Source organism: Mus caroli, chromosome 16 (assembly GCF_900094665.2).
Source record: "Mus caroli chromosome 16, CAROLI_EIJ_v1.1, whole genome shotgun sequence".
NCBI classification, from domain to species: Eukaryota; Metazoa; Chordata; class Mammalia; order Rodentia; family Muridae; genus Mus; species Mus caroli.
In genome coordinates this window covers 17,253,128-17,268,370 of record NC_034585.1, presented here as the reverse complement: position 1 = coordinate 17,268,370, position 15,243 = coordinate 17,253,128, and the positions used below count along the sequence as shown (strand labels likewise).

Below are 15,243 nucleotides of genomic sequence, written 5' to 3'. Positions count from 1 at the left end.
TTTCACTTTAAGCTAGAGAGGTGGCTCAGTGCTGCTAGTCCGGAAGACCTGAGTGTACTCAGCACTCCCATGGCGGCTTACAACTGCCTACAACTCCAACTCCAGGAGATCTCATGATCTCTTTTGGCCTCTGTAGGCACTTCTATGTTCTCCTGTGCACACACATATATGAAAACATATGCACATGCACACACACACGCACACACACACACACACACACACACACACACACAGAGTTAAAATACATATACTCAAATGTACACAAAAGCATTTAAAATATTATGACCCAAACCATTTTTTGGTAGAACTTTTGTAAGTATTCTTGCTTTCAAGGGCAAAAAGTCTTTTCAGTTTTGTTGTATAAACTTGTTTATCTGATATATTCATTTTACACTCAGTAAGTCATTATCATTTAAAAACAGCCAATCTGATTCCCAATCAAAAGTTGTAGCTACTATAATAATTTTTATTTACCTGAAACAAGAATATCATTCCTCAGTGCACAGACTGCATACTCAGATTTGGTAAATTCTGGAAGCTTGGCCAAGGACTTCCATTCTCCTGTCACTGGATCATAGCACTCAGTGTATGGAAGATTAAATCCTCCAACTCGCTCACAGCCTCCAACCACAACTATCACCTCGGAATAGCCAGTAGACCTAAAATAATTATTGTTAAGAATGCACAAATAATAATTAAGTGGTATATTAAAATATAATCAAGACTGTTAAAATATAATCAAGCCCTAATGCCATGACAGGCAATTAAATTTGTCCTTGCAGATATGCCGAACAGTACAAGCTGCCAGCGATTTACATTGCGGTGATTCACTAGTGGCATCATTATACCATAGAAAATATCTACAAGGATTTTTCTTTTAAAGTGTTTTAGGTTTACATGTATGAGTGTTTTGCCTGAATGTATGTATGTGCACCACCCATGAGCTTGGTTTCTATGGAGGTCAAAGAATGGGACTGGATACTGGATACCCTGGAACTGGAGTTAGGGATGGCTATGAGTCACCATGTGGGTGCTGGGAACCAATCCCTGGTCCTTTGCAAAAGTATCAAGTGCTCTTAACCAGTGAGCCTGCCCCTACTATTAAACTTCTTCTTCTTCTTTAAAAAGACACAGCCTCAATATATCACCCATCCAGGCTGGCTTAAACATCATGATCCTCCTGTCTCAGCCTGAGAATACAAGTGAGTGATGGAAAAGGGATTACAGCCATAAACTCTGTCTTTTCTGGTTGGCTGGTTGATCTAGATACAGGGTCTCTCTATGTAGCTCTGGCTGGCTGGGAACTCACTATGTAGACCAGACTATCCTGGCACAGACTCACTAGTTTCTGCCTCCTGAATGCTGAAATTAGAGGCAAGGAATACCACTCTGGCTTTTATAGGTTTTGACTTTTTAAGCCTTCTGTTTTGCCATAGTACTAGGGTCTGAAACATGGTCATTGGGCTTTCAAGGCAAGAATTCTACCACTTTTCATTATTGCTAAAAACAAATCCAATGTCTATGTATTTAAGAGTATTTCTTCAGAAATAAGTTATTAAATTTGCAAGGTCTTCATGCTGTCCAGCTAGGGATATATGAAATCAAAGAAAATTCAAAAACATCTGTAGGTCTAACTGTTACAATATGCATGCATCCATTAAAAATGGAGATCACAAGACTTTAAACCTTAAAGAGACAGAAGAGTTCTCCATCTGTAAGATCTAATGCTATCAATTCATTGTATTATCTAAAGACAGGATTGGCCAGCCCTAGAAGAAATACATAAATGAATTGAAGGAGTGAAAGAATAAATCACAATCACAGGAGTGGGTATTTGCTATAGCCACGCAACTTACTGTCTCAGCACTATTGACTTGAACATTACAAATTCTTTGGCAGGACATTTTTTAATGTTGGGTGAATTTCTCAAGTTGCTATCAGCTGAAAGGACCCAGTTCTAAAGCTCTCCTGTAGAGACTTGACTATAACCACATGCTGAGCAGGCAGCTTTAACACATTTAATCTGCTAGCTGGTTCTCCTCCTTTCTCTTTTTGTATGGTACTAGTTTTGAACCCAGGGCCTTGTACATGCTAGGCAAGCTTTTGGCCACCAACCTAAATTTTCAACCTCACATTTTTTTTAATTTTAATTTTTAATTTTTTTATTTTTTTGCGACAGGACAGGGTCTCACTATTGTTGCTCAGGCTAGCCTTGAGTCGTTGACATTGTAATCTTCTGGTATCAGCCACCAGAGCAGAATAGACTAACACAGACTAGAAGAGAAGCAAGTTAATTGGTTTCTCATAGTCAACATTAGATCCACCCCTACAGAAATCTGATCTTCTTATTTTCTAAACTTGGCAAGGACATAGGAATCTGTGTGCCAGGGCTTTCCACTGGGAACTACCCCAGGCAGGCGGCTTTTATAAGGAAAACAAATGTAGTGACCAAGACTCACAATGTTTACTTTTAAAAAAGTGGCAATTATCTAAAAATTACTACTGGGAACTAATGGTAGAAATGCTTAAATACTGAGACACAATTATGCCCATGTGACTTAAATGTACAATGTTCAGAGACAGCTTAAATCTGTGGCCAGGGTGATGATTATTAGATGATTATTAGCCATGACATAGAAACACGTTCACTCCACAAAGCATAATGATCATGTAAATGGATAGTACATTCATAGATAAAAAGACATCTGAGTGTGGTGTCACATACTTCTAATCCCAACCCTCAGGAGGCAGAGGCAGGGGGCTCATCAGGAGGCAGGGCTTCACAGTGAGACTCTGTTTCAAAAAAAAAAAAAACCAACACATAAACGGACACAAGGTCAAACTGCCTTCTAGGTATTTGTGTTTATACCCAAAGTGCTGCTCTCAGCCTTGATGAAGGAAGCATTTTGCAGTAGGCAGTGGGTTAAAATTCTGGGAACAAGTGACTGGTAAGTGGAGTTCCCTGAATGAGACAATCACCACCACACCCTTCCAAGGCTCAGAGAACACTGCTAAGAGCTGGAGAACGGCAGAGTGTGATGTAGCTCTATTTTCTGGACACGCTATCGCTGTAGCAGTAAGGAATACACAGCAGCTGTAGCAATAAGGACCACACAGATTATCTGTACAAGATGGGACCTTTCAACATTTCACCATGGATGGAGGAGGGGCCATAAAGCTCCATCCTTCCCTGAATTGCTGTTGGCATTAATGATGGCCAGAGGAGAGAAAGTCACTTTCTTCAGTAGTACAGTCTTGGGTAAGCTGCCCAAGTGCCAGGTAAGACTCTCCCACATATGCTTTGAACACACACATAAACATATAAGTAGAGGGGCTAGTGGGTAGTTGAGAAGGGGGCTGTGGTCAGCAGAAATGGGAGAGGGTAAGAGCAGGAACTGTGGTAGTGGATCATAATATATAATACATATTTATACACATGAAATTGTCAAGATAGTAATAAAAACCATTAAGACAACAGGACTAGGGAAATAACTTAGTTGCAGAATAAGCCCTGAGTCTATCTCTAGTACCAAAACAAAAGAAAACTACCACATCTCATAGTAGTCATGAGTTCCTCATGCTCACAGATAAGCATTAGAGAAACCAGAAATGTTATATATGCAGGCTTTTCTCTTAAAGCGGAAGGGATGTGTGTACCTGCTTTCTTCCTAGAAGGCTGGAGTGGATGTTGTTATAGCCTGGTGATCTTTTACCTACAGAGCCAAGCTTCACCAGAATCCTCCAAAGGCCCAGGCACTGTTTCTTAATCAACAGAACCCATTCCTATGAAAGAGGTTCTATGTACTTGCAAAAGAGTTTACTTCTATGCTTATTACAAACCCTTCCTCCCTACTCCCTGGTCATGAACACCGATTCTCAGTGAATAGAATGCATCCTTATGGAAGAGGTCTCATGTAGTTTGCAAAGGAGTTTTGATATAATCATGCCTTAAGCTTTGTTGTGATCACTGTCACATGGGAACTTTTTTCCAAACTTGCACTGAGCTTAAATATATCAAAACTAGACTGACTGAGGTCACAACTCCTTGAACCAGGACAGCTAAGTCCTTCTTGCCTCCTGAAGTTGTTTCTCTGCTGGCAGTAGAGCTTGCAGGGACCCCCACAACATGTTGCTTTTAATGGTCACTTCTGGTTGTTTGTCCAGACTAATATAGGGTGAGGTTTTCAATTAACATCTTTTTGCTTAGCTATTCTACTCCCATGTGGCCAGAAAGTTGTTCTAAAGTTGTCTGGCTAAAGTAGAGATTCATTCTGAGTGACAGAACAGTAACATACATATGCAAATCCATGAGTAGCCATGTTCATATTAGCCATATTCATATTAGAAACAATCAAAATTCCCATTAAATAACTAACAGTAAAGACAATGGGAAAAAAATTTATAAGCCAGGAATGGTGGTATTCACCTCTACTGATGCCAGTACTAGAGGCAGAGAGGTAGGTAGATCTCTGTGAGTTTGAGGTCAGCCTGGTTTACATCTCTAACTTCCAGGACAGTCATAGATACACAATGAGATCCTTTCTCAATAAAATAAAATAAAACAACAAAACCTAATTATGTTCTATCCATACGTAGAGTACTATTTAAATGTTGCTTAAGAGAAGGAAGCAGAGGTGGCTGGAGATGGCTCCGTTGCTTCAGAGCATGAACTGGTCTTGCAGAGCTCAGTTCCTAGTACCTCTGTCAGGCTACTCAAGTGCCTGCAACTCCACCTCAAGGAAGCCAACGTCCTCTTCTGGCCTATCTGTGGACACTACACACACACACACACACACACACACACACGCAAACTCTTGAGAACAACATAGGAAGCTTTTCTAATAACACAAAAAGTAAAGATCTGCACGTGGTCATTCAGAACCCAGTTACACACAGTTACACACAGTTTTACAGCAAGGCCTTTGGTTAAAGCTCCAGCACTGGCAATAAAAAAGGAAACCCAGGAACTGTCAAGTGGTAAAAGCAAGGGAAGGAACTGTGAGTGAAGCTATCTGTACGAAAGGCAGGAGACAGGCTACATACACACTCTTACACAGAGAATATTTCTAAAAGGAGTTAAAAACTGGTAACAGAGGTATCATCTGAGAAGGAGCGCTAAGGAGTGCCTAAGGGTCAGGTGGGGGTAAGGTACAGAGCTTCCTGGAAGGCAGGGAGCTGGAGTTCATGGAAAATAACAGAGCCTCGTGGGAAAGCACAGGGCCTATACGCTTATCCTTATAAATCCCTGCAACACACGGCCTGGGGACATTCTCAGTTGGGAAAGTCCAGAGAATGGTCCTGACCAAAGTCTATCCCTTGGTCAGCATTTAATATTTAATACAGCTTGCTTTAAACTTGGCTCAAAATAGTGGAGTTGGTTTTATCTCAGGGTTAACAGGAAACACTCAATGAATACTTTGTATAAAGTGGCTGATTTCAAAGCATTTAAACATGTAATAATGGTGAATTATACAGTCCAGCCACATGGGAGAATATCTTGGTTAAGATGCACTAGAGAGGCCGGGCGTGGTGGCGCACCCTTTAATCCCAGCACTCGGGAGGCAGAGGCAGGTGGATTTCTGAGTTCGAGGCCAGCCTGGTCTACAAAGTGAGTTCCAGGACANAGGTGGATTTCTGAGTTCGAGGCCAGCCTGGTCTACAAAGTGAGTTCCAGGACAGCCAGGGCTATACAGAGAAACCTTGTCTTGAAAAACCAAAAAAAAAAAAAAAAAAGATGCACTAAAACCAGGCGTGTACATGTGTACTTACATAGATGGAGGCAAACACTCATTAACATAAAAATAAATTAAAAAATCAGCTCTGAGAACTTGCTGCTCTTTCATAAGACCTAGGTTTTGTTTGTTTGTTTTGTTTGAGACAGGGTTTCTCTGTATAGCCCTAGCTGTCCTGGAATTCATTCTGTAGACCAGGCTGGCCTCGAACTCAGAAATTCGTCTGCCTCTGCCTCCAAAGTGCTGGGATTAAAGGCGTGGGCCACCACTACCCAAAGACCTAGGTTAGATTCCCACAGGGTGATTTGGTTTCAGCATCCACATGGTAGCTCACACTGTCCATTTCTCTAGTTCCAAGGGGATCTGATGCCCTCATCAGGCTATTGGGGGAACTGCATCCACACGGTATACAGACACACATGCAGGCAAACAAAGGAAATCAGCACACACGGTAGCTGTCACCATGCTTCGCTTTGTTGGACGCTCTCCACCTCTACTCCTCTCCACCCGGCTGCCCCTTCCACTTTCTGCACTCTACTACTCTCCCCGCCCCTGACAGAAACCCTTTCTCCTCTCATGGTTCCCATTTGACTTTTATCACCATATTGTACTTACTTCCACAAGAGTGAACACGTAAATGTTAGAAGTCAGGATTCACGGATACAACTAACTGCTGGGTCTAACCTCAGTATGATGAACTTACAAACTCTTAGTTCTTCCGAGTGTTCAACCCCTCACCCCCATTATGAAGTGTTTGCCACATATGGTCATTATATCAGCAAAGACTTGTCTGGTTCATTCAATGTTACCCATGCTGCTACTTGGGAACCTCATTTGTAGGCAGCCTAATGCAGGCAACGCATTCATACATATAAAAGATAAGTAATGGGGCTAATGAGACGGATGGCTCAGTGGTTAGGAACACTGGCTGTTCTTCCAGAGGGGCTGGGTTCAATTCCCAGCAACCACACTGGGACTAACAACTGACTTTAACTTTAGCTGGAAAGGATTCAATGCCCTTTTCAGGTCTCTATGGGTTCTGCGTGTATATGGTGCACAGACTTAGAGGTAAACAAACACCCATGCACATAAACTAAAAAACAAAGAAAAACTTTTTGGAAAGGTAAATTTAGGACTAATGAGATGGCTCAGTGGGTAAAAGTGCTACTATGTAAGCTTGGGGACCACTGTATCCCCAGAACTCATGCAAAGGTGGGACGAGAAAACTGACTCCACAAAGTTGTCTTCAGACTGCCACACACATGCTGTGGAGTGGGCACCCACAAAGATACAACCCTGCCAAATAAATCTATGCCTTCCATTATTAAGGCATATATATATATAAAATATAAGACGTATAAAATACCAACAATCACAGTTTTCTGCAAACATAAGCTTAACTGTTCTTTAACATGGATGTAATTTCCATTTCAGACAAAGGACCTGAGCGGGGCACGGTCCCATGCCAGTACCTGAGTGGGGCACGGTCCCATGCCAGTACCTGAGCGGGGCACGGTCCCATGCCAGTACCTGAGCGGGGCACGGTCCCATGCCAGTACCTGAGCGGGGCACGGTCCCATGCCAGTACCTGAGCGGGGCATGGTCCCATGCCAGTAGTGCTAGTGCTTGGGAGGTAGAGCAGGAGGATCAAGAGTTCAAAGTCAGGTTACATAGATTTTCAAGGCTAGCCTAGGCTACATAATATGTAGCCTAGTATGTCAAAAACCAAAACACTAAAACAGTCATTGAAAGGTGAGACTGACAAGATTCAGTAAGATTTACACAGTATCTGAAGATACCCTTAACTCTCATCCACCCGTCTCTGTGAGCTAAGATTACAACTGTGTGCTTCCACACCCAGTTTACGTAGGTAGGTCCTCTACAAACTAAGCTACATCCCTAAGCCACCAGATAAACTTTCAATTGTGTATGTCTCATATAAGCTATACACTCAAATGAGTACACTGAGACTGAGTTCCCGAGTGTAAAATATATAGTTAAAACAGCAACTGTTACTAGCCTTGTAAAGCACCTTCTCACCTGCGTGGCCTAGTCCTTGGGGACATCATTTCATTGCCAAGTATGTGGTACCGTCTTGCTTCGTGCAGCAACTGATAACACTCGGGGGAATTCTGGATCAACTGGTCCACCTCAACTGTCTGAACAAAGTAGTTAGGATGCAGGAGAGGAAGCCTGACGTGCGTCAGGAGCTCATGTAACAGTGGTCTTCGCAGATCAACCGCCCGGTAGACCCAGCGCATGACGGCCTCAAAAACCATCTCCTCTTTACCAATAACAAGTTCATCACTGCAGATATAATCAATAAGTTCATCTTTGTCAAGCTCGAGAAATTCTTCATGCTGGGACACATCCTCAAAAGTCTGTAATGCAAAGGTCTTGCATTTTGTGAAGAGTGTTTTGAGTGAGTGGGTGTCGGCAAAGCGCTGGATTCCTAGGCAATTGCAAGGATCAAGCTGTTCCTCTAAGAACTTGGCACAAGCATCACGGAGAACACTAATCTGAAAGAGGCTGGAGGTTTCGAAGAGGTACTGGACATTCTCTGTTGTGATCTTCACCTTCCCAGTATACACATACTGCAGAAAGCATTCCATAGCTTCAGCTAAAATGCCATTGATCTCAACCAGCATTTCTCGGCTCTCCCTGTGGTCGTTACAGAACATGGCTCTGAAGTAGCTGCTGCAGGCTGAGAGGACAGCTCGATGGCACGGGAATTCTTTTCCTTCCACACAGATAATAACATCTGTGAATAAGCGGCTGTCTCGGAACTCATTAAATATCTGGAGGATGTTTTCAGCATGGGATGATCCTGAAGAGAAGTCAAAATACTCATGACCTGTCAGAGATTTGGGGTCCATTTCAAAAACTTTACGCTTAGTTGCTGGGGAATCACGCACCCCAAGATCCTCTCTGTTTAATCTGCGTCCCAATATTAGTACCATTGTTACATCAGTTGACTATATAATTGCTGAGAAATGGCTCCTAGGGATCTTCTTTATGTAACTAAAAAAACAAAATAAAAATATTTAGACAATTTCATCTTTTTTTGTAAATACAAGTCACATGATTAGCATATTCTACAATATACACTAGCGGGCTCATTTTAATAAAAACTGATAAAAATTTGCATTTGCATGATTAGAACATGAGAGTTACTTTGCAATATCCTAGTATATCCATATGTATTCTTGGCTGGCCTGCTGGACCTCTCTATGTAGATAAGACATAGCTAAGCATGAATTTATTATATAGCCTTCAACTTTTGCGTGGTCCTGAGCTCAAAGGGTTATACATTCTCTTTTAGATGCTCAGTTTCTACTCTGTTCTATATAGCAAAGAGAAAAAAGCATACAGAACTGGACTAACAATCTTCATCTATTGTTTTGGTTTATTTGAAACAAGGTCTTCCCTATACATAGCCCAGGATGGTCTGGAACTCCTCCTGCCTCAGCCTCCTGGAAGCTATGATTTACAGGCAAACCCCACAGGCATGGCTTACAGCTAGAACCTTAATATAAACAATTATTACCTTAATATAACAGTGTTAGGATTTATCTATCACTGTATTTTTAAATATGTAAACTGTATGACCAGCCTTATTTTCTACCATTTTCTCAAAGAAATAATCAGGAATTTTTTGCACAACTTATTTATACAGATTTTCAGTGTTGTATTAACAGAAAATACTTAGAACAAGCTAAAGGGCCCCAACTAAACCTCAGGATATCTTTTTTTTTTTTTTAAAGATTTATTTGTTATTATATGTAAGTACACTGTAGCTGTCTTCAGAAGAGGGCGTCAGATCTCATTACGGATGGTTGTGAGCCACCATGTGGTTGCTGGGATTTGAACTCAGGACCTTCGGAAGAGCAGTTGGTGCTCTTAACCACTGAGCCATCTCTCCAGCCCCCTCAGGATATCTTTAAGATAGAGTAATTTATTACAGCTATTAAAAAGTGGGGCCATAGCTCAGTTGGTCAAGTGTTTGCCTAGTATGCATGGAGCCTTGGGTTTGTATTACATAAACTAGGCTCATAGTAACATTTGTAATCTCATCACTTGGAGGTGGAGGTAAGAAACTGAAGAGATCAAGGTCATGCTTGGCTATATAGTGAGTTCAAGACTAGCCTGGTCTACATAGAGACTTTCAGCAGGCCAGCCAAGGCTACATAAGTGAGACCTTATTCTTAAAAGAACAAAAAAGGCGGGGCAGTGGTGGCACACACCTTTAATCCCAGCACTCAGGAGGCAGAGGCAGGCGGATTTCTGAGTTCGAGGCCAGCCTGGTCTACAGCGTGAGTTCCAGGACAGCCAGGGCCACACAGAGAAACCCTGTCTTGAAAAACGAAAAAACCAAAACCAAAACCAAAAAAGAGCTGTCTTTAGTAGAGTGACTAAGTCCTTTGGTTACTCACGGGCAGTCTCTCTGAGGGATTGGGACACATTTCTTAGTCATAGATAGGCGCTGTTACACTGGTGCTGTCACCTGCCTGACAACCTAAGTTAGATCCCCAGAACCCAAGCAATTAGGAGAAAATTGGCTCCTGCAACTCATTTTCTGACATCCAGATACATTCTGTGGCATACATGTGCCTTTCAACATAATAAACAAATATATGTGACAATGAAGAGCTGGGCCTAAATAACACGCACATTTAACATTGTAATGCAGAAACTACCTATTTATAATGGAAGTTTGGAGAAAAATTGTACTAGTTAGGGTTACTATGCTATGATAAACACCATGGCCAAAAGCAAGTTGAGGAGGAAAAGGTTTCTTTCCGCTTGATGCTCTCAGGGTTGGTTACACTCTATCACTGGGGAAGTCAGGGCAGGAACTTGAGGCAGAAACTGAAGCAGAGGGCATGAAGAACTGTTTCCTGGCTTGTATGCACATCACGCCAGCTGCTTTCTTATGCAGCTCAGGACCACTTGTCCAGGGATGGTGCTGCCCCAAGGTGGTCTGGGCCCACCTATGTCAATCATCAAAAAAATGTCCTACAGACAACTACAAGCAACCCAATGGGGACATTTTCTCAATTAAAGTTCCCTTCCTCAAATAACTCTCGCTTGTATCAACTTGAAAAACAAACAACAACAACAAAACCCACCCCAAAAAACGAACCAGCACAAAAATACAAGTAATAAATAAACACCTCTTCCTATTTTCTATCCTTAGGTGAATTAATATTGTAATGTACTCTTTTTTTTTAATTGTACAGACTTATCTGGCTAATACATCCAGTCTTTAGAAGAGTTGAACAGAGCAAAAATTACAAAATGATAATGCATGATAATATGCAGTAGCACAGACAAGATGCCAAGTAGATTCCTCTCTAACTTAAATTCTTAGCACGTAAGATTCCTGACATAACTAAAGAACATAATATTCTTTGATGTCCTCTGAGAATGAGCACAAGGAGGTTCAGGATCAACCATAGAGGCAGGTACTGAGTCCTGCACGGCCATGGAAGGGACAGCATGGTATGGTTTTCTGCCCCTGGAGCAGAGCTAGGAAGGGGTAGGTCCCCAGTTGTGCTGACAGTTGCTGTGGGTGTAGGGATTGTTTGTATAATAATGTGCATATTTTCATGTTCCTCCTTTGGGGAGTGCTCTCCTTGTTAAGGTTAATGACTCCATGACAATTAGAAACAGCATGAGTCTGGGAGATGAGAATGTGTTCCTCAGCAAAATGGTGAATGCTGTGACCTTCAGGATAGCCCGTAAGGCTGTGGGAAAGAACTCTGAAAACATGAGATCAAGAATGTATAATTTCTCACTATGCAAAATATAAGGATTCATTATGAACTGTATGAGGCAGCTTCATGGACCTGAGAGAACAAAGGCAGTTGCACTAATGAGCCAGGTTATCAGAAAAATACAAAGGCAGATTTCTGAGTTCAAGGTCAGCCTGGGAAAGATGGAATTTGGGTCCAGATGAGGTGAGAATAGTGATCTCAGAGCCAGATCCCACCCAGGTAGCTTATTGTCTGTGCTTACAAAGGCAGGTAAATCCTGAGTTCAAGGTCAGCCTTGGACAGGGTAAATCTAGGTCCAGGGGTTGTAGGAATTGTAATCTCAGAGCTGGATCCTACTCAACTAGCTTCTTGTCTGTGTTTACAAAGGCATCATCACCCTGAATACATTTGCTATGTTAAAAAAATGTACTTATCTTTTTCTATGAATCAAGGGGCTATGGTCGTAAAATGCTGATTCCTGATTCGTGGGATAATAAAACAGGACCCTGGGTAAATGATTGAATTGATATGTAAATGAAAAGACTGGGCTTTGGTATGCAAGAGGTGAGCTGTCTGGAGAGCCAGTTCAAGTAGAACACAGAGCTGTCAGGTTGTATCCATGATTGACTTCAAGAGTTGTTCTTTTGTAGTTCCCAAACCAAGTTGTAGCGCAAGCTGAGGCTGGTCCTTGGCATGCAGGAACATCACAAGTTCAAGGTCATCCTCAGTTAAGAGTGAGTTCTAGGCTAGCTTGGGATACATGAGACCCTCTCTCAAAACAAGCATACACCCACAAATAGTTATAACATGGAAAGGAATTCGTATTTGAATCTTTACTAGACTAGATTCAAATTATGGTTAAATTAGTTAAAAGTCAGTTTCCAAATCAAGCATCCAGAAAAATCAAGGATGTATTCTTTGTATCAGCTTATCTAGTTTATCATCATCATCATCACCATCATCATCATCATCATCTCTGTATTTCAGGCTCAGAAAATTCAATAAACAATTAGGGCCTTGATTAGTGATATAACTACTGGTGTTGACAATAAAAACCTCTTTAAACTGGGCATGGCAATGTATGCCTACAATCTTAGCCATGATGAAGCAGACGCAGGAAGACAGCTGCAGGTCTGAGGCCAGCCTGACTTAGAGAGATACACTGTCTAAAAACTCAAAACAAATCAAACCAACCAACTAGCCAACAAAGAGAACAAAATTACCACCTTAAGAAGAAACAACCCTTCAACAATTCATCTACTAGACCTTGGCTTTGCACAAATTTGCATTTCTTTGACACCTATAGGAAAACATGGGCCTGCTTTCTGTAGCCAGGGCAATGTATGGAGTACTAGGTAAATTTGGGGACATAAAGAGGTTAATTAAAACTTGCTTTCTTGCTAGGCAGTGATGGCAATCATCTTTAATCTTAGCACTTGGGAGGCTGAGGCTGTTGGACCTCTGAGTTTGAGGCCAGCTTGGTCTACAGAACTAGTTCCAGGACAACCATGCCTACATGAAAACTTTGTCTCAAAATCAAAACTAAAACCAAAACCAAAATAACAAAAAACCAAAACAGAACAAGAACCCTTGCTATCTCTTTTCTAAGAACACTTCATTAACCAGCATTCCACAACAGAACCAAATACAAATTCTTACTACTTATCACAGGGTAGGTGATTTGAAGTCATCTTACAGTATGATATGCTTTCAAAGTATAACTTTTAGTCTTCCATATAAAATTAATCAGCCATTGTTTTCCCATTTTTTTGTTTTTGTTTTTTGTTTTTGTTTTTCAAGACAGGGTTTCTCTGTGTAGTCCTGGCTGTCCTGGAACTCACTTTGTAAACTTTGGCTTCGAACTCAGAAATCCGCCTGCCTCTGCCTCCTGAGTGCTGGGATCAAAGGTGTGTGCCACCACACCTAGCTTGTTTTCCCATTTTTAACAAATACAGTTTTACTTATCTATTTTTTTTTACAAGTAAACTAGCAATAGTTAAAAATTAACCACATTTCCTGAGTGTTGGGATTACAAGTGTGCCTCACCACACTCAGTCTGATTCTGTGTTGATAGAATTGGTCACTGTTATTCACTATTATTCTTACTAGCACCAAATGATCCTGGCTTAAAGAAATGAAATGGTTTAAACTAGTAATGATGTTTCAATAGCCAGTAAATATAAATATACCTTCTCAGCATTTGTTTGACCAAAGCCCCAGGCAAAATACTGGTGTTATTTAAATTTTCACACCTAAAATAGAGAACAGTGACATATAAGTCAGATGCTATCAGCTCAAGTACATTAGTAATATGCTGAAAACAGTTCTTACTAAATTACAACTTTTTAATTTAAAGTTCACTTTCATACAGATCATTAAAAGTAACACTCTCTTAAAGGAAATTAATTTTATATTCAATGACATTCAAATTTCTTTTACTATTTATGAAAACAGTAAGCTAAATTTGATGGTGAAATGAAGAAAAGTATATCCTGAGATAATTCCACTTTGAATATTTGAAGGATGCTTACAAACTTACATTGCATTCAAATTCGATAGAATTAAGTTACTCTAAGAGTTGATGTCTTAAGTTTAGGCAGATTCAAAGTTGATATCAAAGCCAAACATGTCAAGAGTAAACAGTTTATTCACTCTGTACTACATGTAACTCTGGAATCAATTTGAGAAAAGTCTCAAGAGTTAAAAGAAAAAAAGAAAAAACAAAACTTACCTAGTTCTAATTTAAGCTTTTATTATATACATTTTTATATAGAACCTCCAAGCTTATCAAGTAAGTTTAATACATAATTCTTCTGCTTTACTGAACCTTACAATGTCCACACAACGAATCCAGCACAATTTTTGTGAGCTATTGTGTATATCTGGATGTGTGTGTGTGTACATGTGTTGTGCATGCATGCATGTGTATGTATGTACGTACATACATGTGTGTGTGTGTGTGTGTGTGTGTGTGTTTGTGTGTAGGAGATAGAAAAGAATGCTTAAAAGTACATACCAGGATTTAGAGTAGTACATAGAATAGCAATTATATTTAAATGCTGTTCTGACCCAATCATTCATTAAGAGAACTTGTACATTCTCAAGTTTAGGCAGATTCAAAAGTCGATATTAAAAACAAATATGAGTAACCAACTTAAAACAAAAAAACCCAAAATACCACAATCACATCTTTATACCCAGAGTAAGCTAAGATTAGGACATGAATACACTATCTTGTACATTTCTTTACTTTCATTAGGCAGAATAATTTATCTGTACACTCGATGAAGGATATTGGGTCTTGGTAAGTCAGGTGATGGTTAGTCCTACCAAAATAAGTATTCTTTACCAGTAGTTAGTAAGGCCCAAAGCCAATGAAAGAGAGTCCTACTATTGTCTGACACTAGGGTAGCAAATGCTAGATCCAAATTCAATTTTAGACACTGTAGGGTTGGCATTTTTACTGCCTGAAAAGGTTTTGCTTGACTTATGCTCTTCACTAGACCTGACATGGAAACAATGTCATTTTGTAGCTCCCCCCACCCCCAATACACTCACTGCATTTTCATTTAAAAATGAAAAGCCTAGCAAAACAAGAGAGTGAACACTTGTAACCCCAGCACTCCATAAGCTGAGTCAGGAGGATCATTGTGAATTAGAGACTATTTTAATTTGCGTAGCAAGTTCCAGGTCAGCCAGGACTACAAAACAAGTCCCTGCTGTGAATGAGAGGGAGAAACAGAATTTTTTTTTTT

General features: G+C 40.6%; 1 protein-coding gene across 3 annotated transcripts in view; it reads right to left on the bottom strand.

Annotated features, from left to right (window-relative positions):
• Nucleotides 1-15,243, bottom strand: part of Klhl24 (kelch like family member 24) — a 28,542-nt gene that overhangs the window by 9,895 nt on the left and 3,404 nt on the right. For 2 of the 3 annotated variants that reach the window (XM_021185340.2, XM_029470418.1), the window contains exons 2-3: nucleotides 7,773-8,753; nucleotides 475-659 (exon numbers count right to left, since the gene is read on the bottom strand). In XM_021185340.2, coding sequence (XP_021040999.1) covers nucleotides 475-659; nucleotides 7,773-8,692 — 1,105 coding nt within the window. In that variant the 5' untranslated portion in view covers nucleotides 8,693-8,753. Of the gene's footprint in view, nucleotides 1-474; nucleotides 660-7,772; nucleotides 8,754-13,677; nucleotides 13,741-15,243 lie in introns of all 3 variants that reach the window. The other variant, XM_021185338.2, reaches the window with a different exon arrangement.